The 27971-nt window shown below is 39.4% G+C and overlaps 1 protein-coding gene across 4 annotated transcripts; it reads right to left on the bottom strand.

The window, feature by feature from the left end:
• Window positions 1-94: 94 nt before the first annotated feature.
• On the bottom strand, window positions 95-27848 carry PAXBP1 (PAX3 and PAX7 binding protein 1). Of its 4 annotated transcripts, none has more exons than XM_065676825.1 (18): window positions 27530-27848; window positions 25175-25303; window positions 23314-23490; window positions 21874-22095; window positions 21169-21272; window positions 20118-20338; window positions 18997-19186; window positions 13275-13398; window positions 10923-11022; window positions 10362-10477; window positions 8196-8395; window positions 7554-7698; window positions 7275-7396; window positions 6426-6502; window positions 6095-6161; window positions 4295-4441; window positions 3739-3893; window positions 95-1646 (listed from the first exon to the last, which is right to left on the bottom strand). In XM_065676825.1, the coding sequence occupies exons 1-18, from the start codon at window positions 27777-27779 to the stop codon at window positions 1529-1531; spliced, it is 2664 nt and encodes an 887-aa protein (XP_065532897.1). In that variant the 5' UTR covers window positions 27780-27848; the 3' UTR covers window positions 95-1528. The 4 variants fall into 4 exon arrangements, with proteins under 4 accessions (XP_065532897.1, XP_065532894.1, XP_065532896.1 ...); XM_065676822.1 differs by lacking the exon at window positions 27530-27848 and adding an exon at window positions 26937-27493 and having other exon boundaries at window positions 23314-23487; XM_065676824.1 differs by lacking the exon at window positions 27530-27848 and adding an exon at window positions 26937-27493 and having other exon boundaries at window positions 22000-22095.
• Window positions 27849-27971: the final 123 nt, after the last annotated feature.

The raw sequence follows: 27971 nt of genomic DNA on the forward strand, positions 1-27971 counted from the left end.
TCTGACATACTGAAATTGAGTCAGACAGTGCACATACAATTTCCTTTCTCACCTTCCCAAAGGAATAAAGCGTACCAAATTGCACTGCAACAGCTCCTTGACAGATGAGTTTATTGAAACGATTTTTTAAAAGCAGGTATTTCTGAATGTACTCCATCAATCCCAACAGTTCAGAAAAACAATTGTTCAGTGTCAAAATGAAGTCTGCATGTTACAGATTGTACATTAATATACTCATTTATACCACGAGTTTAAAATACGATGATTTCTTACGTTATTCAGTATGCCAATTTATTGCTACAGTTCCCTGAAAGAGTAGGGCACACCTGGAAATAGCTCTTAATCCAAGGCTGTTACAGCTATTCCCATGCCTTGGACCCCAACAGTGTTCAATATAAATTACCAGATTTTAAAAGTGTTTTCTTTTTAATTTACATTCAAATTTAATGCTTTTTTTTTAAAGACTATTTGTAGATGGTATTTGGTGGGAAGTGTACCATTAGATTATTTACTATAAATATTTCAAATCATGGGATATAAAATATTCTTCATTTTGCTTGGTATCTTTAGCCACACCGATCAGAAAAAAACCCTAGGTTCCATGTATGCAGCTACAAAAACCAACCAAACCCCCCAAAACAAACACCCTCCACCCCAAAAAACCCAGCCCCCAAAACCCAAAAGACAAAAAAATGTGAATTTAACCAACTTGCACAAGAAACAAGTGTCCAGAATTCATGGGTAAACTATTCCTCCTAAAAAATGAAAAGTGAGGCTTAGGAAGTGCTGTCACATATACTTGTGCAATAATCACAAGTATAATACAACGATCTCTTTGTATGCCTCTAGTAAAAAATAATTAAGCTACGACTGGGACTTCCTTCCTGTTTTGGTTCTAAGAACACTCTTATGTGTTCCGTAGTCTGAATGCGAATGATTTTCTGGCTATTCCAATTTTGAGTGCAGCACAGCTGCTTTTTAAAGGTCATGTTCCATCTGAAAAGTGTCTCTACTATTTAGTTCAAATGATTTTCACATATTGGAATGTTTTGCCAGCCCTTTTGACCAATAATATGATCACTTTATTGTCAAAATAAGTAATTTTGAGCAAATGAAAAGCTTATTCCAACAGTACAAGATCTCTATATCCAGTGTGAAAGCAATGTGGTGGTATAAATATATGCATACATTGTATTACACATAATATATTATACACATTCCAGTTAACCATGGAACAATTACCAAGAGCAGATGACTACTAATCATGGGTACAAAGTATTTTTGTAAGCAAGATTTTGCGAAACCTTAAGGAAAAACCTGATTTCTGGAAAGACGACAATCTTGGGATTCCATTTTTGTTTCCAAAGAAGTAATTTTTTTTATTTTCTTTTTTTAAGGATGCTGTATATAAGAATGCACTTTGTATTAAAACAAAGATCAATACTTTACAGTTTAAGAAACTTTACATATGTACATAAATTACACATCAGGAATGGTTTTAAAGCTCAAAATGAGTAGTCAGGAAAGTTTATTTTGCTTCTATTAAAATCTTTAACTCTTTTATGTTGTGATCATTTGCAACTGTCACAGCATGATCCAGTGCTCGGATACTTGCTAGAAGCTTTATGATCTGCTTTATGTGCTCCCTAAAAAAGGGAAGGAAAAATCAATACAGGAACGGAACGATCATGTACAAGTAGCAGTATTTCAGCAGAAGACTACATTATGAATCCATACAGCAAATCAGTTTCAGGTAACTTCGCATCATCCTCTGCCCCACTTGCTTAGTCTGATAAAATCAGCTGGGTATCAAGCTTTGTACTGAGATTGGAAAATGTATTTTGGGAGTAGGAATTAATCATACAATATGGTTTAATACGAGGCGCAGTGTCATCTGAAGAGAAAGTCTTGGATTACTTGTGGTACTGTGCAGTGAGTCACAGCTCCCTTGATAAATGTTTCAGCCAAAAAAGAAAATAAAGTCAAGGCAGCAAGTATGCTTTAATGCATGTCTTAAAAAGGTTGCATTCCAATTCAGGTCAATCTAGGAAGCTTAAGAGTGAACTGTCAGGACTGTACTTCTTCAGCTGTCAAGAAGAATTTTGGTACCTTGGTTTGAGGGTGGACATAAAATTTAGACTGGTCTCAGTAAAAACAACTGAAGCAAATCAATCATAAAAATGAACTTAGCTGATCTGTGAAAAAACATCCAATGTTGGTAAAACACAGGTAAAGATATATTTCCCTCTTGGCAGAAATGACGCCTTTGTAGTTCAAACAACTGCACTAGGCTTTATAAAAAAAGATAAGACATTCTTCACTTATTTCTGCTGCAGACGTATTTCATCTGCTTAATGAAGCAATGGCAATAGATTTGTTAAATGCCAGGAAAAAAGTAGGAGGACATAAGACAGAAATTATATTAGAATTCACTAGAAAAAAAATTATTAATTGAACGTTTCTCTTCCCATGCAGAAGTTCTACCAAGTTATCATTCAGCTGGTAAAGAAAGCTCTTTCAAATTTAGGAACAGTCTAAGAAAAAACAGGAAGTTTTAACCTCTACTGGATTCTCTCTCAACTCCTTCATTTCAATTCCAGTATCACGCTAGGCAGGGTATTTTGGTTTTAGAAATGAAGTAGTATTAAGTCCTTTTGGAATCTGAATAGTGGGGAAAATTAAACTGGTATGTGACACTACTGTAGTACTTTGGACACAAAAGTTCTGAGGCATAACCTGAGAGTAGATAAAAAGCAACCCAGCGTGGCACAAAGCTCAGTGTTCTCTGAAAACGAGATGATTCATATGCCACAGCCAAAAGTGGCTCTGTAAAATGTCTAATAACCAACATGGCAACTGGAAAAAACAACTGACACCAGAAAAAAGAACAACTCAACCCTCTTAACCAAGATTTCTCTGCTACGGTTTAAGGGGAATTTCTGTCTCTATGATTCAGTGCTGCGCATAAGATCAAAAAGCGAAAAAGATCTAATCCCCTGGAGAGCCTCAATAACTGAAGAGTAATTCAACAATGGCTCAAGCAAGTTCAACTATCAAAAATGATTAATGCAGGTAGCAAGGGGGTTTTTGCCTTTCCAAGTTTCAAGTTTGCTGGAACAACAGAACTACTGGCCTTGAAACCTCTGCTTCCCGTGCCACAGCACAGGAATAAACAATCTTCCGGTCTCATCATAGTCCTGCATAGCAGTGTCATAACTTGTTTTTTGAGTGTAGAACGCTACACCCATAGCATTTCAGGTTACCTGGCCAGCAGAAACATTTACGGATCTAATCTGAACTTTTAATTATGGTGGTTATCAGACACCAGTAAAACGGCCCTTCAGTGTAGGGGAAAACAGGCTCATCCAGGTGGCTGTGTAAATAAACTCAGAACTTTTCTACTGTATACAAAAGCATAGTTTGTAATTTAGAAGCCATTATGCAGGAACTGGCAACAGGCTCACAAGGTGGAACAACCCAAAACCAGTAGCTACAAAATTTGCCAGAATCAGTGACACTAAGCAGCAGTGCAAAACATACTATGGATGTTTCAAGACTACAGCAGCTGCAGTTTTACACCTTAAAACTCTTCCCATCTACCATATCATAACGTTTCTTAGGTTTTAATTCAAAGAAGTTCCAAAAGACAAGCAGCACTCTATTTACCCATGTTTGAGTGCATCGGCAAAATAACACAAAGCACGAGAATTTCAACTGCATTAACTCAAAGGAATTTACCTTGCATTTCTTTTCTCCACATCAGAACAACCAATACTGTTTCTATAAATTGTATCAGCCAGATGAACAAGGTATCTACAGAAGTTTTCTAGCTGAGAAATAGTTTTGTCTCCTTTTAGATTAGTGAACCACTGTTTAGGAAAGCAGGCAATTACCTAGACATAACAGGAAAAAGAACATTAAACACAATATAACAGAACTTTAAAAGCCATGTAACATGATTTCTGAAGCCTGCCAGGTAATACTGCAGTGACAAGGCCCAACTAAAACACTGAGAAACCTACCAAAAAGATCCAAAAATCCCAAATTCAAGTAGTAAACCACTGAAACAGATGCTATACCTGAACTATCTACAAGTATGAGGCAGAGAAAGTTCTTTCTTTTGTGTATTAAAACAAAAACAAACAATAAATAAGAACTTCTATTTTTCACTGACATTTCGACTTTGGAATGTGAAAGCCAAGACTTCCTGGGTAACCTAAAGTTTTAACTACATTTTTCCTTCAGTTGAAATGTGAATTACAAGTATTTTTAAACACCATTTGATTTTACTTACACTTTGAGCTTTCTTAATGCTGTCCTCTCCATACTCAGAGTTTTGAAAAGCCATTAGTATATATCGGTTTAGCAGACCATCTATTGACAGCTCCTGAAGGGTTTTGTTTGAAAGGATTCCATACCACTGGAGAAAGTTTCCTAATAACTGAAAATACAACACAGGGAAAATAAGTATTTACAAATGTACAGAAATGTTGATCAAACACTCTAGAGATTTTTCAAATGCTACAGCATGGCTAAGGTAAGCAGTGGAAATATGCCTTCTGTTAGCTTCAAAACTATTCAGAATCCATAAAGTACCAGCCTAGAGTGTTGTGAATTCTCCTACAACCACCACCACCATCTCAACTTTGCTCACATTTTGCACAAGAAATCATAAAGATTAAAGTTTTAAGCCATCTTGTTCTCAAAACCTGGCGTCGATGCAAGCCAAGTGATGCCTAGCATATGCCATATGGGGGCAAATTCATAACCACCTTGTCAACAAAAGCCCCATCATACCCTTACTTCCAAGGCACAAGCGATACAAAGTGTCACCAGGGACCCTGGCTAAGCCAGCTGGTACAGCTGTTACTCCCCACTGGCATGTGGCCTGTGAGGAATTGTTGCTACCCTCATGCAAATGAGCCCAGCCAGGAGTGTAGAGCTGACGCACATCATCAGGAAATGATAAATAAGGACTTGCCTCCCAGCTTCTATTTCTGCTCATCTTTGAGAACTGACTTGCTACGGCAAGAGAGCTGTATTTTTAATGCTTCCCTAAAGTAGAAGTATTTGTGCTGTTACCCCTGTTTTAAGCTGCCCCGGCTCCAACAGATACTGCCAGAGGCAGACAATTTCACCCTTAAAAGACACATGAGCCCTAAACAAACAATCTGTTTTAACAACAGCATTTTAATAAACGAACCTTGTGCACTTTCTGTTCTAAGCAGCATTTATGAAGTTGACTTATTTCAAAGTGTAAAAATTCAGTGCCAAATATTTTAAGTAAATGAAGTGACTGGAAGTTTATTAGGAATACAGTCTCCCTCACTGCTGCAATTTGCATAGAAAATTACAGATAAGATTTCTGTTTGCATGAGCATGGAGATCAGCAGCTCAATCATCATGGGTCTCTGCCCCTGGCATGGGGGTTGGAACTAGATGGTCTTTAAAGGTCCCTTCCAACCCAAACTATTCTGTGATTCTATGACTCATACTTTACTTTCCTGTGTAGTTGGGTGTTAAATTTTCTTCACAGCCTTTCACTGGAAATAAACTACAAGTCACAGATTCTTACAGACCTTTGCAAACTCTGTATTGCATGTTCCACACACAGAGACTTTTTCTTTCTCACTCCTTATTGTTTCTATTAAAGTCAAGATTACAAATGCTCTTATACTTTACAAATAGCAGTGAGCTTTTGAAAAGGAGCCAAGTTATTTCCATGGAGATTCTCAGACTATATGTAAAAAAAAAACAAACCCCAAACCAAACCAAGCTCTCTCGTTCCAACGTAGAGTGAAATAAAAGCAGTATATTTTATTCGGACAATGACATTAAGGCCAATGACATTAAAAAAAAAATAAATAGGTTGAGTATGCTAAATAAACCCACAACATACAAGTTAAAATGATGGCACTTTCACTGGCAACCTTTTGAAGAGGGCACAGTGCATTATCAGACTAAGAACCCTAATTCAGAGTTCTTTCAAATGTAGTTAAAGCAATTTCCATCTACCATTTTCCACATATTTGAAGAGGATTTCATTGCTACACTGTCTAGATGAAAAATTTACCAGATGTATTTACTGACTTACCTTAACAGAGGACCAAAACTGACGTTGGAAAAACAAATATGGACCAGAGTTCTTGTTTTCTAAGATGCTGGAAAGTAAGAGATTTCTTTAATGAATAACCAAGATCACCTCTGTCTGGAGTTTGCTGCCTTCCTCCTACCCACACACAGTTCATCTCTGTAAATATTCCCTTCCATCCTGTTTGTCTTTGCTAAATCCTCACAGTATGATAACGAAATATCTCCTGCATCCAGCCAGTGAACCATACTGGGAAAAAAACCCCTGTTAACTATGGACAGAAGACACGAACTTGCAAATAAAGGTCTAACACCACAGTTGAAAGCAAACTTACTTTTTTGGATATAAGGGCATGAATACATCGTCATCTAGTGTTCTCCTCATTCTTAGCAACAATGCCTTTAAAAGCATCTGAAACAGATAATTTAATTTTTTTAAGTGTCCAATGCACTGCTTCGTAGTTAACCACTCAAACTGATTTTCAAAGCAACAAAGAAAATTTATGACCCTTACAGTAGAAGCTATGCATACTTAAGCACATTATATACAGAAAATCTTAGAGAAACCTGTAGTAATTAACAGAGGCAATTTGACAGAGGCAATTTTGAAATTTGACACTTTCAATAAAAACTGAAGGCAATGGAACTACTTTATAGTTAAGCCTGATCACACAGCTTCTGGGAAGTCAGGGCTTTTGTAATTTTTAATCTTCTAACTTCTCCATACACATGCACTTTGGCCTATCTCCACTATTCTAAAAGCAATTCATACACTGCATCAGCTACGGCACCTGAACTCATGACATCAATTCTCGTATTCACAGAAGGTAAGTAAAGCAATCAAACTTCAAAGCAATACATTTGGAAAGGTTACAAAGATTTTAAAAAAGAGAAAAGCTTGACTCTTTGTAGCTGGCCCTAAAACCAAAACTACAGATCAACAAGTCTTGGTACATTTGGTATCTCTTTTTATCTCTAGCATCTATTCTGGGGAGACTTCACCAAGTTCCTCCTCCTAATTTATCACCACTTGACTCTCCATGACAAGGCTGCAGAGCATTCAATAATTGCAAAAGTCTTTCTTGCTCCTCACAAAGCATGCTGTGTTCTCTCCAATATAGTGTAGAAAGAATATATCCAAATTTCTTAACTTATGCAAGATACTGACGAAAAATACAACTTACTTGTGTATTTTTGTTTTCTGCGTTCACCACTGAAGGATATCCATCTACTAGCTTCTGTACAATTGCTACCATTCTGGACGTTTGTGTTGTAGAAAAAGGATCCCATATATTTTCAGAAATCACTGTAAGAGATTAAAGAATTACTCCTCTTTGCAAATGCTCAAATACAAGTACTAACAACAGCCAGGCAATAACTTACAAAACAGTAAGACCCAAAAGCACAAACATCAGCTTCCACACCCCCCCCCATTTCTCCCCATTTTCTTTCCAAGACTATACCTGTTAATTTAGGAAGAACAACTCTCTCTACAATGGTAGGCAGTAGTGAAATATCAGCATCATCTTTCACTTGTTCCTGTTCTTCACAGCCATAAAACAGCAATGATTCAAACCACAGCATAGTCTCAAAATCTCGACACTTGCCCTAGTGAATAAAGAACTGAGGTTGGATTTCTAAATAGAGATCTGCAGTCAACATATTAAAAAAAATAAGAGTAGTACATGCACAAGTATGATACACTCACAAAACAGAACAAAGAACACTTTAGGAGGTATGCTAAGCAGGCAGGGCAAGCAGCAAGTGAACAAAACTGAGACCTAGTCCTTTTTTGTTTACATGTCAAGACACTCATCTGCAGTGGAAATTAAACAAAAAAAGAAATAGTGCCTCAAGACCAAACAGTCTCTTAACCTGGCTGAAGGGCAGGCAAATTACTTCACAGGCTTTTGCTCCCCTACTTCTGAAGCAATGACACTACTTCCTTAAGGACACAGGCCAGCCCGATTCCTGAGAAGTGAAGAAAATGTTCTGCCTAAAACACGCATTTACGAGAAGCACACATCAAAGGTGTGATTTACTTTGCTCTGCAGAAGTGTGAAAGAACCACTGTATAGGTAGAAGTTGCTTGCAGAGGACCTTACCTCCAAAGGAGTCCAGATAAGCAGCTGAAGTCTGATTAAAGGGTTAAACAGCTTTGGTAAACAGAGGCCAATGTAAGCATCCTTGTAAGAAGCAAAGTACTTTGAGCGCCAAGCTTCAAACTGTGACTTAATGCAATCAATTGAGTAAAAGCTTTCCAAAACATCTTCGAAAACTTTGCTGGATTCTTTCAATATACGATCTGGTGGGGGAGAAAAAAACGTAAGAAGTTAATCACCTATTCCCTGTAATACCTCTTTCAAGAGGGACTTTGATGCTCACTGACGTAAGCAAACTCCTATAAACAAACAAAAACTCCATCATGTTTTAAAGTTCTGTCACTTCTGCCTCAGGTATAGAAAGTAATAAAAACACGAGCACATGATTAGTCTCTGATGTACTATTTTATCACAGGTCTCGCTTATAAGCATTTCATACAATCAGTGCGTACTGTGCTGCATTCAAGTATTGATCTAACTTCAAAGCTGGCCTTGCTCTGCATAGGAGTTTGGAACAGCTGACTTCCAGGTCCCTTCCAACCCAAATTATGCCATGATTTTGTGCATCCAAGTGCAAGTACAGGAGGGGAACTCAGATAAGCTAACTGAATCAGCACGTCAGACTGAGAGGGCACTGGCAGACACCAAACGAAACTGCTGAACATAACATGGCTGTTAGCACTGGGCAACCATAACAGTCTCTCAGCATCTTCCTTATGTTGTTTTATATTTACAGTACCAGTATTCTATGCAGTCCAAAACATTTTCTCCATATATTACTTTCCCTTCATCTTTTCCACTTCCCAGGGTTAATTTAATTTTCATCAGTCATTTTTGCTGCAGCCAGTTTTAAATATTTAGCTACAGTAGTAACCTGTACATAACTAATGTAACTAGTATACTTAGAAGGCAGAGACAGGCCTGAGGGAACCATTAGATTATGTCATATAAACACATTTTTCACACTGGAATCAAGAAGAGATGCTACAAATGAAGTTAGCAGGCACAAAGTGCATCCCTCTGTTCCATATAGCTCACTGCTCATTCTGGACTAACATGAGAGCTATGAATGATTAAAAATAATCTTCAGAAATACTATGCTTACTCAGAAACTGATGAAACTCCTACAACAGGCTTTAGTACCCATAAAAGTGCCAAGCTGCAAAGAGCAATTCAGCCATGCTGAATTTTTAATCTAGATCATTTAACTTGGCAAACTTAATTATAGCACCTAACAACCCTGAACAGTTGCTTTGTTTATCAAAGAGCTCTCCCTGCACCCACAGTTTTGGTAACTCAGCCAGCAACTAAAGGTGTGGAAACTTTGCACTTCTGAAGGATCCCACTGTTAGACAGTTCATTTAATTGCTTTTTTAATCTGTTCACATTTTGGATCTCCACAGCCTCCTACAGCAATGACTTTGGCATTTTTATTACACTCTGTGGGAAGTGACTTGTTTACTTTAAACCAATCCTACCAATTCATTTCATGCCCCCTAGCTCTCATACTGTGAAAAGTCAACATTGTTCTCCTAGCTGAAGATTGTAAAACTGTTTAATCCTCCCTCATACACAACATAAGCAATTCTTTATGTGTGATCCTTGCTGATCCCCTTCTCCACATTTCTTCTAAACTGATTAAATTCTCTTTAATCAGAGAGAATTATAATTGTACTAAGGTTCAAAATAAGAAGAGAGTGGGATTATTACAGTGATGCTCCACTTTCTTCACTACTGGTTTCACAGCAGCCACTGGAATAGTATTTTAACTGCTGCTGTAAAAGATAAAAAAAGGTTTCTAAAGCACTGAGGTTTTCAGAATTTCACATGTAAAACAAGCAGAGGTTTGAAGAATGATAAACCATGTTACAAATTAGAAGGAAGACAGTATCCACTTGAAGGTACAAAATCTTACTGCTTGCCAGAAAAAGAATGTTTTAATTAAAGAGAATCTCAGTAAGGATGGGGTACTTTGTTAGCTGCAAGCTGCACAACAGCCTGGTGAAAAAAAGACTGTTTTGGTCACACTGATGATCCAGCAAGGAACAGTTCCTAAACTTTCTCCAAAATACGGTGAAATATATGGACAGGGCTGCATCTGGTTCAATTCTTCTTTTTCTGCCATTTTTTCAGTATTTTGTTACATAAAGCTTCAGTAGCTTTTCTAACCTCGCTCCATGTTGAAGTTTGTAATATCTGTTGAAGTTTCCTCATCATCACTGGAAAGGCCTTCAAGGTGATCTGCCATCTTCCCAGTTTGCTCTCTTGCTTGTCTACGACGAGCTCTGAAAAAGATCAGCAACATCAACCAGTTATTACTGGCTTTTTTTTTTACCCCCATGCAATGTACAGATCCACCTAGGCTTGTCATAGCTTTCAATGCAAGTAAATCCAGGCTAAAAATCCCTCTACTTTCACTACATTACCACATCTATGTTGCTGCCTCAAACAATGGAAGGAAGAGAAACCAGCAGAGACCAGATAGGTATGGAATGGGTCTACTATGTGCTCTTTTAGTGATATTGTATCAGTATCATGTGATGGAACCTTGTTTTGTATACTTGCATGGTAAGCTGGGATATGTATGAAAACCCCTGCCCAGCTAAAGTGTTTTCTTCCCTTTGCAGGAAAGGAGCAAACATTGCTACTTACATTAGTAAGTGACATAGGAGAACTGTATTCTGCAAGCAAGCAAAGACTCCTAACAGATAAGAAATCTCAGTACTCTACCTTCTAGCCTCTCTTTCTGCAGTTCGACGCTTTACTTGTTCTTGATAGATCACTCTGTCTCGTCCAAAAGATTCAAGATTTGGTGCCATCAGTGCTTTATCTGCAAAATTAGATGGATGAAAATTAAAATGCTTATCTATGATTATACAAATGTGTTGCAGGCAGTTTCATAAGAGCCTCTTACCTACTTTAAACTAAGAGTAATTTGAAGTAGAAAGTTGAAGTTTTAAAAAAAAAGATGCACCCAGAAGCCTGAATTCACAAGTATAGAGGTTAAAAGAGGAAGTAGTGGGGTTTGGAAAAATCTCCACTTAAACATCAAATAGTTTTCACCATACCTCATTCTTGTCCCTCTCACAACAGTGCCCAATGATATAAAAGTCAACATTTAAAAGAAATTGCTTAAACTGAAAGTTCCACAACAAAAGGCGCTCCTTACATAAACACGCTCACCATGTATCTTTTGAAAAGAAAATGAACAAAAAGACAGGCAGAAAGGAATCACCAGAGCAGGAATATATGATATTTGGGAGTTCTATTAATTGTGTTTTTGCTTTAGACACACCAAAAGCTACAGGAAAATAAACAATCTTCCCTCGTCTAAGCTGCATTATAGATGTTCCTGATTATAGAAAACACGACCACTAACCAATGAAGCTGATCGTCAACCAGCAGCCAGACACAAAAGTATTTCCAGTTCATCCTTTTCAGGTAAATTTTAGAAGTGGGTTGAGTGCTAGCCAGTGCTCAAGCCCACCCACTACAATATAAACATCAAGATTTAAACAAAAGCCTACCCAAACTTCAGAGCAGCAAATTTAATGTTTTAACTAAAACTATTTACAAATCCATCAATAAAAATATTAACAAATCTAAGTAATTATTCCAAATCCATACCGGAACTACTAAGAGCATTAACATACTGATGAAGTCATCAGTTCAATTCTTAAAATGTTATTCCAAGCTCAGCTGCTTGTCTTTACAGAGAAATAAAGCAAAAGTTGACAGACAAACTTAAATCCACTTCTAGCCCTTCAGTGTTCTGACACTGCATGAAGAAAAGCAGATTGCCTATGCCTGTATGTACACCATATCAATTTCTGGCATCAATTCCTGGTTTCTGTGGTAATTTCAGAGACAGAACTGAACTATTTCTAGACACAGTGAAATTCATTCTCAAGACTCACAGATACTAAATGAAATCTCTCTTAAAAACCCAGCCTTGACAATGACAACTATTTCTACCCCATAATTAAATTCCAGTCCAAAATAATCCATTCCAAGTGTCTTTTAGGAAACATGTTTCTAGTACATTAGGTTTCTAATTTTTGCAACAGCATTTTCGTAGTAAAACTGCAAGGCCTACATGCGATGCCTGCGGCTGCAAATAAAGTCCTAAAGGGAACATGTATGCTAACAACTCTGTAAAGGGATGAGCAGCTCTGATGCCTTAGCACTTTATCACCCTTAGTAAGTTCTAGCTAATGGTATTATCAAAATTTCATATCTGGACACAATGTGACAGAACAGAAAGTGGCTTTATTATAGGATTTTATGTCAGCAATAGGACAGACAAGAAAACCATTTTTAAAAACAGAAAGCCCTCCAAAGCAGAAAGATGACTACAATTAATATGATATTTACCCATGATGTAACATGCTGAATAAAACCTCCTCCAAGGAATGTGTATTTCCATCCAAGTTAACATTTATACTTTTGTAGTTTCACATACTGAAGAGCAATCACCATCAGAAAACTCCTCATTGAGAACCCCCATCCACACAGTCACAGTAAGAAGGATTTTAACTGACTAATCTTAAATTGTAGGGTCATTTTGTACTAATTTGATTTTTAACAATGGCACAGTCTCTTCCAGTTCATTAATTTTACCAGTTAAGTGTCTGAAATGAAATACTTCTGCTGCCTACAAACAGAGCATTAGACAGAAATCAGCTCTGGCCCAGTGCTTCATGGCTTTGTACAGAGTTAACTTTAAGTGTTACAGGAAATTTATAGATGAGGTTATGAGAAAAAAGAAGTCCTGACAAAAGAGGAAAATCAGGAGTCACATGCTACCACTACTACCACTGCCACCATGCATACATTTACAGTGCTAGGAAAGAGAAAACCAGTTAGGAGCAAAAGAAAGGAGAGGTGAAGTCAGAGTTACAAGTGGCTTTGAGTTTTAAACAAAACAGATTAGAGAACTTTTATCTAAACTTGTTTCTACCCATGTCAAGAGTAAGGATAAACATTAAGACAGTCATACTTTAAGCATTTACATTTAAATTAAGCCATACTAAGTAAACAAGGTTGTTTAATGAATAATAAAAACCTTCAAGATGGACTGACTTGAATGGCTTGAAAACTCCGAAGATTCATCTTTAATATCATCTTGTCGTCTTTGGACAAGGCGGGAAGCTCGCTGTTTGTACAGCTGGTGCATTGCGGACTCAAGTTCGTTAATCAGAGGCACCTGTAAAAATACAACACACTACGTAATACCAAGTTCTTCAGGTGCTTAGTTTCTGGGGTACCATACTATTCCGAAGCATAATGCTGTCACTGTACTTCTAGCAGCACAAACTGTTTCCTTTTACCCAGTGGTATCATTTGGACCAGTAAATATTTCAATGTGACAAAAAAGCATGCATTTAATGTTGACAGCTTTCAACCATAGCAACAGCATTCTCAAAGTAACTTCTGTTGACCGAGCCTACACAGCAAGACAACCATTTTAAAGAGCTGAAATGTTACTTGAAGTACCCTTGTCTTCTCTACCAAGCATGTTACATACTGTGTTATGGTGCTTACAACTCTCAGACCTCTGTTTCTTCTCTACGTTTAAACAAGAATGTTGCAGTATTCTGTGCTTTAATGAGAAAATAACCTGACTGTATACAGTAAAAAACCCCACAAACCAACATGAATCTAATCTCCTGAAGCCAGCAGCTTTTGTTTTGCTATAACTCCTATTAGCTTATGCTGAAATACTATCATTGAAATGCAATAAACTGCTGGGTAAGCATTTTATCCCAACAGGTAAATTCGAATCAGTAGAATCATTAAAATTGTACAATTTGTGCGAGTTATGCATTAAGTATAACCTTTGAGTGATACAGACTTAAAGTCAGACCAGACCTGCCACTTTGCCTTTGTCCCCCCTGCCAAGCGGACTAAACTTCAGTAGCAACTATAACAAAAATAGATGATGTAGTAACATCTGGAAATCTCCTGACATTAAATATGTCAGATTCACTGCACACTTTCACAAAAATTAATTTCCTGGGACAAGTGAAAATTAGATTATTATAAATATTCAGATGCAAAAGAGAACTTTTCACAATCTCTTTATTTGGAAAGGCATCTCCTTTCGGTATGAACACTTAAGTCCTTACCTCCGAGACATATGCTTTAGTCCACAGTCTTACAGCCTTTTAACTCAAATATTTCATTGCTGCCTACCAGCCAGAATTAAGGTGAGTTTTTTTGCAAAACAAAAGATAAAAATCAGAAATTGTTTCCCGATGTAATTTAGAATGTGACTCAGCAGCTATTGAAGAAACTCCTCCAGTAAAATGTAATATTCTGAGATCAGATCTACAGGGTCAGTTCAGCTATCTGCGAATGACACACGCATCAGAGAAGATATCAAAAGGATGAAGTATTAGTGCTCTGCAGTATAAACTGGCCTAAGGGGATTAAAATAAAAGCAACTGCGCACCAACCGAAACTACACCCATCTTTTGGAGAAAATAGAGAGAAATTGGAAGTCACAATATTCCAGCATGGGAATTTGGTATTTGCAAAGACAATTCTGAAAACAGAAATATACAAAAACCCCAAACAACTAGTTTCACTGCAGTTTACCACAAAACTACAGATTCTTCTCTTACAAGTGTACAAGGAATTCTAACATTGACAAATTCAATGAAATTTTCAAAGCATCCCTAGGGTTTTTTTCTATAATTGCCTCAGGATTAAAAAAAAGCAGCTATGGATTCAGATACATAAATCAACTCAAAACACTTCCTATTTAAAACATAAGAAACTTAGAAGCTGTTATTCTTCTATAATCAATACTGTGGTTGATGAATAACTGATAATTTCACTGACTCCTATAAAGCTAAAGCTGTCATTTATTGTTTTATTTAGTCAATACCTTAAATTCAGTGGTTTGGGTTCTTTTTTCTTCACTTTCACTGTAAACAGTGGTAAGAGGAAAAGTGGAAACCTCTCTGAATGTTTAGACGTAAAGCATAATTTCAACCTACAGTCCCCTCTCTGACACACTGTGTTTTGGTAATCTGCTTCTGCAGGTAAAACAACTGTTCATCTAACTGTGCTGTCAAAGACACACTCAGAACAATTTAATCTTTCTGTATCCCTTGCATATTCCTATATTCAAAAGGTAAAGACACTGTTACCACTTTCTAGCCTGCTCAGAAAGCGTAATTTTGACAGTAATTACTTGTGAAGGAGCTCATGCAAGCAGCTCCCACTCCACTGGCTTTTATCATTCATTGGAGGGGAAAAAATCGTAGAGGATTTGACACTTCTATTGCTTGTTTCTGAAATCTGCATAATAGATGCCTCATTATACTCTCCGCTGCACTTTATCAGTGAATGAAGTGTTTCTAACATTCAGATTCTCTTCAAAACAGTAAAACAACATGGTTTTGCTTGGCTGGGGGTCATGAAGGGTTGAGAATGCTGAATAGGTGCAGAAATAAGATGGGTAGGGGGAAGAAAGTCTAATTTATAATGATGGTTTTGGTTCTCCAGAACTAAGCCATTAGACATACAAGAAAACTCTAGAGGAATAGACTCTTTCGGAGTGGACAAGTATATTGTGAACCCGTTAGTACTTCTTCAGCAAACCACTTTCTCATTCAGATCAGTACCAATGTGAATTTGTCTAATAACCATCCCAATAAAATTAAGAGAAAGCATCAAAGCATCACATTTGAAAGGATAGGGAGGAACCTAGTTCTATGCATATTTAGGGTATGTGTTCATGTATGTGCATATGTACACACACATATACACACACAGTGTTATTACACACATGGATACACATTTTATATACTTATGTATATTACAATTATGTACATTATAGATTATAAACATACACACTTTAAATATGTAGTCAGGGCCACAGGTTATAGAAAAAAGCTGAAGGTAATTTATTTCTACAATTGAAGAATTTACTGTCCTGCTGTACTTAATTGTTTCATTTAGATATAACCTGATACTGATTTATTACTCTATCCCCTCCCTCTGCCTCCTTTTTACAAAAGCCTGCAGTATCCTGTGAGCTACTGGTTTTGAATTTCATAGTACTTCTGTCCTGCTGAAAGCACCAAATTCTAAAACAGATTTTTCTGGCCAAAGAACCGAGGGATATGTAGGACATCACAATAAATGAAATGCTCCTGCTAAACTAACATAACCTCCTAATTTTGTGACTCATTGTACATACAGGTAGTGCAGCAGCCTCCAACTGAAAACAGCAAAACACCGTGATTGCCCCTAAGAATCATAGAATAGTTAGGGTTGGAAAGGACCTTAAGATCATCTAGTTCCAACCCCCCTGCCATGAGTAGGCACACCCCACACTAAACCATCCCACCCAAGGCATTCACAACCTCCCTGGGCAACACATTCCAGTGCCTCACCACCCTAACAGGAAAGAATTTCTTTCTTATATCCAATCTAAACTTCCCCTGTTTAAGTTTTAACCCATTACCCCTTGTCCTATCACTACAGTCCCTAATGAACAGTCTTCAGTGTAGGAGACTCCACAACCCCCCTGGGCAACCTGTTCCAGTGCTCTGTCACTCTTACAGTAAAGAAGTTCTTCCTGATGTTAACGTGGAACTTCCTATGCTCCAGTTTACACCCATTGCCCCTTGTCCTATCACTGGATATCACTGAAAAAAGCCTAGATCCATCATCCTGACACCTACCCTTTACATATTTGTAAACATTGATGAGGTCACCCCTCAGTCTCCTCTTCTCCAAGCTAAAGAGACCCAGCTCCCTCAGCCTCTCCTCATAAGGGAGATGTTCCACTCCCTTAATCATCTTTGTGGCTCTGCGCTGGACTCCTTCAAGCAATTCCCTGTCCTTCTTGAACAGAGGGGCCCAGAACTGGACGCAATATTCCAGATGCGGCCTCACCAAGGCTGAGTAGAGGGGGAGGAGAACCTCTCTTGACCTACTAACCACTCCCTTTCTAATGCACCCTAAGATGCCATTTGCCTTCTTGGCCAGAAGAGCACATTGCTGGCTCATGGTCATCCTCCTATCCATCCCCAGCATCCCTATATCCCCCCTTCAAATACTGGAAGGCTGCTATGAGGTCTCCACACAGCCTTCTCATCAGATGATAAAAAACACACCTTAAAAGTTCAATGGACTGGCATGGCAAACGGGGTATGGAGAGGGTGGAAAGGGTGAGGAAGGTGTATGGGTGTAGAACCCTTAAAAGACCAACTACCTGGAAAGGCATATTGTAAGAAAACAACTATAACAAGCCTGTTTATTAAATTATCAGCAGTTAATTTGCTATAAAATAGCTGGAATTCATTTATTTACTAGTAGAGCTAGATAAGTCAGTAACATTTCTACAAACTGCACTGAAATTGTTACGCTATTACTTAACAGTAAGTCGTCCCACTTTATACGAAATCTGAGAGACTAGAGGCTTGGTTTATACTCAGAATGGTGTCTTCAAGAAAAGACTTGAACAAGACTATCAAAGAAAACCTCCAGATGTGGCTTATAGTTACTCCAAAAGAGATTTAACAAGAGGTGTTCAGAAAGCAAATGCTGAATAGAGATGCAGGTGTTTAACTTGTCTTCTGAAATACAAATTTATCTCAGAAAAGAATATAAAAAAATATCTTTAAGAAGGAATTTAGGCATCTGGGCAACCAACACTGACGCAGCTGAAAAGGAAAGTAACTTTACTACCCTTCAATAGATAATGTCAACACAGACACAGGAATACTGCTTCTTCAGTGAACAATATCTATTCTAACTAATCAAGAAGCTGGCTGAATTAACTGGTCCACACTTCCTGGGTTTGGTTCATGACACAGCTATTCTTCAGTTTACAGGATTGAAGATGGGACTCTCCCAATACCAGTAATGCTGGACAATTCCTCTCTAGCCAATCAGCAATCAGAATGCTTTTATATTCTTCTTCCACACCTAACAAGCTAGAGAAGCAACAGCTTCCACCAGTCAAGTAATTATGAGAGCTAATATATTAAGAAGATGCAATGCTTTTGTATTCAAGTCAGAAGACAATGAATAGCCTAGGTAGTGCTACCTGAACTTTACAGCTCCCGTGTGGAATATATATATATATACATATATATAAAAAAGTATATATAAGTATATATATACACACATTTTCAGAAGCTCCTGTTATACTTAAAAGAAATAATTAAAACATAATGAATAACATAAGAAAGGAAGACCAATCTTTCAAGTTAGACATACACAAAAGTATCACACTACATGAAATGAGTGTATTTTTACGTTTGGGTGTCTTCAGACAGCTATACTAGTTTTAAAACTTCTCTCCTTCAGACATGAGAGCAATACCAAATATGTGAAACTGCCTGGCAGGAGGAAGTTTTATAATAACACACAAAATACAAGACTTCGCTAGTTTCTGGAATGCTTTTACGAACACAGTAACAACATTGCAGTTTGGCCCTTACTTCTGTTAACCTGATATCCAACGCAAGTAAAAAATAGCATCTTGAGTAAAGCTGAAATGCCGCAATATCTACCAGAATTCTAATGACATATAATCTAAAACTTGTTCTAGACAATCTAAAGTCAGCAACCTCTTACACTGTGAAAGATTGGTTCCTGATAACCAGTTTGGCATGATGAAAACTTATCTTTTCAACCCTCAAATAATCAAACCTTTAGAAGAACATGTTCTCAGGGGACATTTTTCGCAAACAGAAGGAGATGGTGTTTGGCATGTACTAAGAATCCCTTTTTTTTTTTTTTTTTTTTTGAAAAAAGATGAATGTTTTTTCATCCTTACCTTTTCACTGAAACACTCAAGCAAGTCTTGGACATACCCTCGCATTTCTTGCAAAAACTTATACTGTTCACCAATACCCCCAGAAGACCCTTCTAATCTTTCAATTGCCTTGGTAGAGTCCTCTCGGCTTTGCTGGTGTTTCTCATACTGCTGCCGATTAGCATTGTGCAATTCTTTCATAGAGTCCAACCTGAAGGGCAACGGATAAATAGCAAATTTACATCCAAAAGTCTGTATTATTTCAGACCATTGAGATATTAAACAGACAGTGCAAGTGCCAAGCCTATATATGGGAAATACTACAAAGACATATTCCCTAGCTTCCATTTGTCGCTTTCTTTCCTGTCTAAATAAACAGCAAGGCTAATGGTTTAAATTAATTCGCTAGACTACGCTGAGTGCCTTGCACTGCCCACTACCACAGCTTTTTACAGGATGGGTAGAGTAGTACAAGGCTGGCCCAAAAGTACAAGTGGGAAGGAAGGTTTGGGGCGGAGGTCGTGGGAGAACTATTGCTTACACAAAACAGACTTATTCCCCTACTAACTTGATGCACTGTCAAAGGCTGTAACACTACAAGAGGCATACAAACCAATTTTGAAGACATGTAAAGTGCAAGCTGTTGATTATAAATGATTTCTCACTGCAACTGGGTTGTTCACTCAGTAGGACCTTTTGCGTACCTGACAAGCAGATTAGAGTGTTTAAACCAAAAAGAAAACCCCTGTATACACTAAAACTGTCTCCTGAAGGGGAAAAATCTGATTCACAGTTTGAAGGAATACAACTTGACAAGCTAAACACCTCACTGGCCTTTCCATTCTTGGCTATAAGCCTGTGCAGTGTCCAGAAGATGCAACTCAGACCTGTCTTCAACAAGATCAATGGCCTCATATTTAAAGCTTCACTTCCATAGAAGCAATCCAAGGAGATTTTCGAACAAAATATCAATGTCATCTTCACTTTGAGCTTTTTTTGTTTGCCTTTTTTTTTTAATGGATGTGCCAGTCAGTACTTTTCCAGCGATGAAACTCTGTGTTTGCTCACCGAGACTAAAAGACACCCGAGGAACAGAAAGCTAGGGGACAAGTCTTTAAGTCTAAAAAGATGGTCTGTCCTACCTGTCTTTAAGCTGTTTCTTTACCAAATCAATAGTAACAGGAGTCATCTCATTACTGGGAGTTTTGAAAGGAACTGTATTATCTGTTTTTTGAGACTTGGTTTCTGATGATCCATACGCCGTGTAAGTGTATGGAACGCCATAGGATGAACCATAAGACAGTGTCTGGTAAGTGTTCTGGTAGTACAGATTATTCACTTCAGCAGGCTGACTTGGTTGAACCTAATGAAAGAGAAGATACAATTGTACTCTATTAGATTCTAAAGAAAAGAGAAACTTCCTATCACACATAAGTTATAAAGCAAGAAATGTAGGCAGGTACATTTACAAAATTTAATTATCAAGTGGATTTAAGTGTAGAACTTCCATCAGAAACAAATTCACTCAGATGCACCTTCTTAAATGGACACATTTAAGTATTTAGTATCATTATGAAATGACAATTTTAACCAGCCTATAACTCCAAGAATAACCAAGTGTTTGGGACTATACTCAACTTTGCTATGGCTATTTAACAGAATGACACAGGTTCTTAGAATTAGTGTTTTCATTGTGATTTTGCTGAAATGTGGTGTGGTGGGGTTTGTTGTTGCCTGTTTTAAAAGACAACTATCCTCTTAAACTGAGTGGCAACTTCACTATGAGTGTGCAGGCAACCTATGGTGCAACCTGCTACTAATTCCAACTCTATGCTGCAATGCAGGATACAGAGCCAAAGAAACACACGCCCATTTACACAGACTCTGTGAACCCAATGATAAACAATAACAGAGGTCTCTTCAAAGTGGCATTATTCTAGCTCTGGTTTAGGCTGCAAATAAATGCCTACTAACAGCACCACAAATAATCAGTATCTACCCAGAACAGAGAGACTAATGAAACTGATACCACTGGATACTTATATCTGACGTCTCGTTTATCTTTAAAGAATATCAGAAGTTACAAAAGAACTTCTCAGAACAAACAGCCTTCTGTAAGTTTCTCAAGCTTGTAATGGATTTAGCCAACATATGCAGAAACAAACCATAAAGAGCTCACAACTGAATACGTGCCTGAGGTATGTTGATGCCTTTCCGTATCTGTTCTTGCTCCCATCTACTGAGTTCTTCATCCTGCTCCCCTGCCACCAGCGCTTCATCATCACTTCCTTCAATACCTTAATACAAGTAAAACAGACACGTAACAAAAACCAGAAGATAATAGTAAGGGCCATGATTTCAAAACCTTGAGAGACCATGCTTCGGTGGGAACATCCCAGAGCATCCTCCTTTCCTCTTCACAAGGAATTAAGGACACTAGCCTGTGAATTATTATCACAGAGGTTCCATTTAAAAAATCCAATGGGTAAATTTGCAACTAACTGCTGGTAAAATCCTCTAACATTAAAAACCTATGTATCTTACTAATTCTTCTTTTCCAGAGTTATTTTACCTGCTTGTCAGAAAGAAGAATGGTACACCAAAGAACTAATGTTTTTCCTTTCCAACTATATAATTCCTAAAAACAAAGTACCGGAACAATACTGATTATTAGTCTAAGTTTCTACCAGGTTCAGAAGAGTTGTGTGCTTGTAAGCACAGGAACAGTTTGTGCTCAAAATTTTACACTTAAGGTTCCATTATGCAGTACTTTTCCTTAGAAACAGAACTCCAGATCCATGCCCATTTGAAAAACATGCTGTTCAAAAATGTTGAACGGGAGCACTTGTAGTGAAACAGTATGAATATGTATCAGCTGTCCTTCTTAAAAGGTTTTACCTATTTCCTCAGCAATCTTTTGCCTTTGGGATTTTTCCTTCACTGTAAAAACTATTCTCCTCTTCTCGTCATCATCTTCATCATCACTGGCATCATTTTCATCTTCTCGAACAAGGCGGCCTTTACCTGGTTCACTGTCAACGGGGGTAAAGTCTCCAAGTTCACGAGCCATTTGACGCTTTTTCCTAGCGGCATGAATAAAAGCAGCATCTGGAATTTCTCCTAGAGATAGATGTTTGCATCATTAACCACTGAAACAAAAACTTCTTATTATTCATCTCTGCCACCCTATCAAATCAACTTTGCAAATGGAAAAAAATGTGACAAGAACAAAAATCCATACTCAGAGAAACATTTGCAAGCAACTTACAAGCTGCATATGCAAAATTTCTGAACAGAAACCCTCAAAGCTGGGATATACCCAAAAAGTCCAGCTTCCAGCAGCTCACATGCCGTAACACCAGGAGCTTGATGTTCCTATGAGAAACTACAGACTATTACAAAGGGAGGAAGAAAATTAGGTTCTTTGACTGGGTCACCTCCTGCCCTGATATCGATCCTGACTGCTTTTATTTTGCATGAACAAAAACCATCGGCCATTTCAGCAGATGATGACAGCTCAGAGATTAAGAGGACACCAAACTGGACAAAGCTAATATGAGAGTGAGGGAAAAAAAGAAAAGCAGATCTAATAAAAAAATATTTGAAATCTCTAGCACAAAATAAATCCAATTTACATACATCATATAAAGAAGTCCCCCAAAATCAATTTTTTGAAACAATTTTTACCACTATTTTCATTAGGCATGCAAAACCAGTTAAATTTCAGGTTGTCTTTACACTTGAACACCAGATACTCTATTCAAGCAAGCATTATCTTTAGAGATGCAATGACGTACATATGGCACTACTTTGCAATTACCCCTAAAAGGAAAAATTATTTGGTAGCCAACTAGAAAATCCTTTTTCTCTTGAAACATGGCCAAGGCTGTGGAGAGCAGGCTACCACGAGTGAGCCAACAGTCTGTAAACCAGTTTCAAAAATACTTTCTCAGACTGATTTCTTTGGCCTCAATGCCTGACCTAGAACCTCATGAGATACCTTGCAGACCTGCAACAGATACATTCAAATTAAAGACAGAATTTTAATAGACAGCAGTTAAAATTCATGGTAAGTCGCCTCTTCCAATCTAGATTTTCTTACTGTTTGTCACCACTGAGACATATTCCTGCATTTGACATTACAATGAAACATCCTGTAGTAAAACATTTTCTCTTAATAAGGCTTGTAAAGTTGAACAGGCTTGGAAAATGGCAGTTTTCTGAATTCCCAGATGCCCAATATACTGCTGGAAAGTACTTCCTAATCTCACAGATTAGTCTGCTGTAAAAGTTGGCTAAAGATTTTGTTAACATATTAGACATACTACAAAAACCAACCTGGGCGGAGAACATTCAGTGACGACAGAGCACTGGAAAAAGCCCCACCAGCTTTGGGTTTTTCTTCTTCCTTCTCACTTTCAACTTCCATTTCTTCTTCACCATGCTCACTGTTTGCAGTCCCATCTTCTTGACCTATATCCTTAATCTGTCCTGTCTTTTCTAGTGGTGGTTCTACTGGTAAGACAACAAAGCCCATGTTTTACTCTTTTTATAAAGATCACTCAAAAGTTAGTGTTTTGATTTTTTTTTTAAGGTATAAAAGCCAAAAGTAAAAAAAAAAAACAAAAAAACACCCCACCAAAAAACCCCCAACAAATGAAAATGTTAAATGATAAATTTCATTGTTCTAGATCTAGTAAAATATGCCTTCTTACCTGTGACTAAGTCACTGACATCCTCTCAAAATAAAACCTGACAAAGCACACACCTTATCAACTACGAAACATTCTCAATATTGTCAAGTATTGAAAAAAGTGAGGGAACTCACTAATTAAGATCATACGTGCAACCTTCACACAGTCTCTTACGTATGTAATTAGAAAGCATTGCTTGTGTTATGCCAAATCCTTCCACAAGAACAGACTCATTGCAAAAGAACCCTTTCATTTTCCTCTTGGGCTAGGTGCAACATTACCCAGCATTAGGTGGGTAACATGCAGACACAGGCAGCAGGTATAAATATTAAGTAAAAAAATGCATCAGAAATCCAGGTGCAAATAGCTGAGTTTTCAGATGTTTCAGATGTTAGCACCTGCTTAGAGAATCCAGACTACTGACTCAGTAGCAGCCATGAGGTTTTTGCACTATAACCAAACCAACTACTGAGACTGCAAGACAGACAAACAGAAAACAAGCACACACTAGCTGTGTGCAAAATGAAGGATCTTTGTGACATAAGCCAGAATTAAGATACAAGTTTTCACAGATCACCTGAACATTAGCCACAGAAATCATTTCTGGTTTGGCTCATGCCCCATACCACTGCATAGGCAACTTAAAGGTTCCAATAAAAAAGAACCAGTGGGTTTCTTAAATGCAAACAAAGCCGTTTAAAAATATTTAATATTTTATTAAGAACTAGTTTTATTAACTTCAAAAAGAGCAATTTTCTGCATGGGACCATGCTCAAATCTCACATGCTTCAGCTATACCACTGCTATCATCAGATCATATGCCCCTCAGCTCATGCTCATAGCACTGTAGGTTATTACTCTACACAAAAAAAGCCCCAACCAAAACTGTAAAAGGAATCATTACACTTCATCAATGAGCTTCCCAAAAAGCAGTAACAGAAGTACAATGAAATTTTAATCCCAGGTTATATCCCAAGTTCTGGAGGACTGTACATTGTTAAAAGACCCTTCTGCTCCAAAATTTTCATCCTGTCATCTTAATCAGCAAGTCTACTCTAAGGTCCAACAGGCAGCTGTCGAGGACTTGTTATTTACTCAATAACAAAGACCACCACTCTTGCTCACCCCAGAATCTTCCTTTTTGAGATGTGTTACAAGGACACATCCCGGCAGATAAGCAACATACATACTTCTACACTAATTCCTTCCTAATTCCTGAGGGAGAAATTTATCTGACATAAACAGAGCTGCAATACAGAAAGTACTGCAGTCTACTGGTAACTGTGTAGCTGACAAGTTTCATCCTTCTACATTCATTTCCATATGAACTCTACCAGCTTCAGAATAGCATTTGTAAGGTTTACATGAACACACTTAATGCTTGCCTCAGTTCTAAATGCTAAATTCTCTAGAAAACTAACAATTCATCCTGAAAACAAGTAATTTGTGTCTACAGAACTTAATCTTTTCCATTAAAAAAGGTACTGTTAACTTTTTGCAGTTACCATCTGTTGGAGAATTGACCTCTGTTCTAACTTTTGATTTTTCAAGATCTTCTTTGTATTCTTTCTTCAACTGTTTCACAATCTTTTTGCTGTAACTTGACTTTTTCACTTTAAAAACTTCTTCGGTTTCTTTAAAAGAGAAGTTGGAAAACATTACATTAGACCTGCCAAGAAGTATACTTACCTATTAAACCTGTTAATTTTGCACCTAGAACTTAGTAAATGCGACTAACAACATAATTTAAGGTGACTTTATATTTGTGCCATTGCAACAAAACCAGTCCCATATCCTTTTATGTGGACTCATGTCTACCCCATTTTTTATGTGGTCATTTTCATGTGTATTCATCCCACTCATGGCACAGACACAGAAAATAAGGCAGAAGTCACACAACAGCATACATACATGGCCTGGTTTTATCTAATTCTAGTAATCTTTTTAAAACCAAAACCCAGCTGATCCTTCACTGTCACCATGTGTTTGGAAGAAAACAACATGAAGCCACAACATTTTGGGTCAAGTCTTTTCACAGCCACACATATACCCAAGTAATGATTAAGGGAATGGCTGGTGTTGGTTGTACTACCAGTTCAAATGTTTGCAGCACTACAACCTACCAAAAGGTATGCAGTAAGTTTAAGAACTAAATAGCACATGGGAAAATAATAATAAAAAAAAAAAAAAAAATCAAAGTTTAATGTAGGAAACTCACAAGTGTTTGTGTGTTTTTAAGCCTACAGTGTAATTCCATGTTTCCAGTATTTCTGTCAAGATTTCAAACCATCAGTCTTAATGTTCCAATGATTACAGTACTATTCCTTCCTTCTTCAAACTTCAAAATGCATACTAACTCTCCTGCTGACAAAAGGTGTAAGAAAAATATGTTCCTCATTTTATTCACCCCAGACTTCTGGGATGCCACAAACACTGGAGTCTGAGGAGTGTTTTTTGATAATTTTCGATATGTAACAGCTATTATCCATAATCAGACTGAGTGTGAACAGACCAATTCATGAGTATGGTACCTGCTGGAACCCAGCAGAATTACTAGCTAAAGCACTATACAAATACAATTATGTTATTTTTACAAAAGCTTTGGTTCAGAAACTGCTCAGCCACTTTTTCCATCATTTGTGAAGGTTAACCTAATAAAACCTCGCTGGCGGCTCGATGAACTAACCGCAACAAACCACCGGTGGCTTCACATGAAGTTTGCTAGGACAACAGGCACTCCAACCTGTGAACGCCAGCGCATCAGATGGAAACAAACTCGACACCAAGCTGCCAGAATGAAGCCCCCAACCACCACTGCATGTTCTGCGGCGGACAGGGACGGCTGCACACGCGCTGGGCCTTGTACCTGCTGCCGCACAAACCCAGGTCAAGCCACACGGGTGCAACAGGCAGGAACCGGCAACACCGAAGCAGGGCCAGTTTGCCCCTCTAACCCGGAATTAAACCCTCGGGACACCACCTCGGTGCTGGGAGCACGCTGGCCCCGCAAGAGCCGGGTCGGGTTCGGGGCCGAAGGCGACTGCCGATGGGGCGCACCCTGCCCCGCCTCACCGCGTCCTCCAGGGCTCTACCCCTCTCGTGCACCCCCCATCGCCCCCCACCCCACACGGGGCAACCCCACTGCCTTACAAATACATAAACTAAGAGGCCCGATCCCGGCGGGGGGGGGCAGTCACCGGGCTCACGCCGGTGCTGGGTGCCCGGTCCCCTTCCAGCCCCAAAAGGCGGGCAGTCGTTCCGCCTCACCCTCCTCCTCATCCTGGAAGCTGAGCAGGCTGGCCCGAGGGACCTCTTTGTTCTCCCGCGTCCGCTTCTTCTCCTTGGGACGCCCGGGCCCCGGCAGCCCGTTGCCCTGCTGTTGCTGCGGCGGTGGCGGCGGCGGCGGCGGGGGGGGCAGGAAGGCGGACGCCGGCAGAGCCCCCAGGCTGGTCCTGTCGCCTCCCGCCAGGCTCAGGCCCAAGCCCAGAGCCGCGCCGTAGCTCGCGGCACAGGCGAAGGCCGCGGGGCTGCCTGGCAAGGCGAGGGGTACGCAGCCAGCGGGTAGCGGCAGGAGCCCGGGGCCCGCCGCCAGCGCCATGGAGGCCTCGCCGGCCCCTTCCTCTACCACGCCGGCAGCCGGCGCCGGCTCCTGAGGAGGCTCCTCGTCGCGCTCCTCATCCTCGTCCTCCGACTCGTTCCGTTTCCGCACGTTCACCCTCCGCGCCTTGCGGAACATCCCGCCAGGCACCGACCGCACCGCACCGCTCCGACACCGCTCGCTCCCGCCACCCCGCGCCGCGGCCCAGGCCCGGCTCCACAAGCATGATAGCCGCCGCAAGGGCGGCCACAGCGCCCCCTACCGTCCGCTGCCCGCCTCCGCCAGCCTGCCAACGGCAAGCGGCCTCCCGACCATAGAGAGGCATCGGGGGCGGCGGATAGAGTGTGCACGGTGAGGAGCGTAGAGAGTCTGGCTAGAGCAACCCGCCTCGCTGCCCGGCACTCCTCCCCCTTGCTTTCGCAGGGGCCGGTGCTGCCGCCATCTTGTGTCGAGGCAGTAGCGCCAACCAGAGGCGCTCCGGGAGGTGTGCGCCGTGGCGGAGATGGGGGCATCGTGGCTGATGCCTTCCGGTTAAGGCAGAGGGTGCTCCCCGGACAAGGGGATGCCGAGCCTCGGCCTCTCCGTCCCCGCCTGTGTGGGCTCGTTGTCCGCAACCAGCCTGCGGATGGCGGCCTCCATCCGAAGAAGCCGTGCAGCGCCTATCCCTCGCCATATCCTCGGCGGGCGGGGTGCTCGCCTCAGCC

Source organism: Lathamus discolor, chromosome 4 (assembly GCF_037157495.1).
Source record: "Lathamus discolor isolate bLatDis1 chromosome 4, bLatDis1.hap1, whole genome shotgun sequence".
Lineage (NCBI taxonomy): Eukaryota > Metazoa > Chordata > Aves > Psittaciformes > Psittacidae > Lathamus > Lathamus discolor.

Bases quoted from the DNA above. Each gene is read 5' to 3' on its own strand.
- PAXBP1 (XM_065676821.1), bottom strand. From the start codon at position 27,405: ATGTTCCGCAAGGCGCGGAGGGTGAACGTGCGGAAACGGAACGAGTCG. The intron at 19,187-20,117 runs GTAGGACAGACC...GTTGCCCTTCAG, and splicing joins AAGAAACAGCTTAAAGACAG to GTTGGACTCTATGAAAGAAT. The intron at 7,699-8,195 runs GTAAGGTCCTCT...TTTATTCACTAG, and splicing joins TTATCTGGACTCCTTTGGAG to GGCAAGTGTCGAGATTTTGA.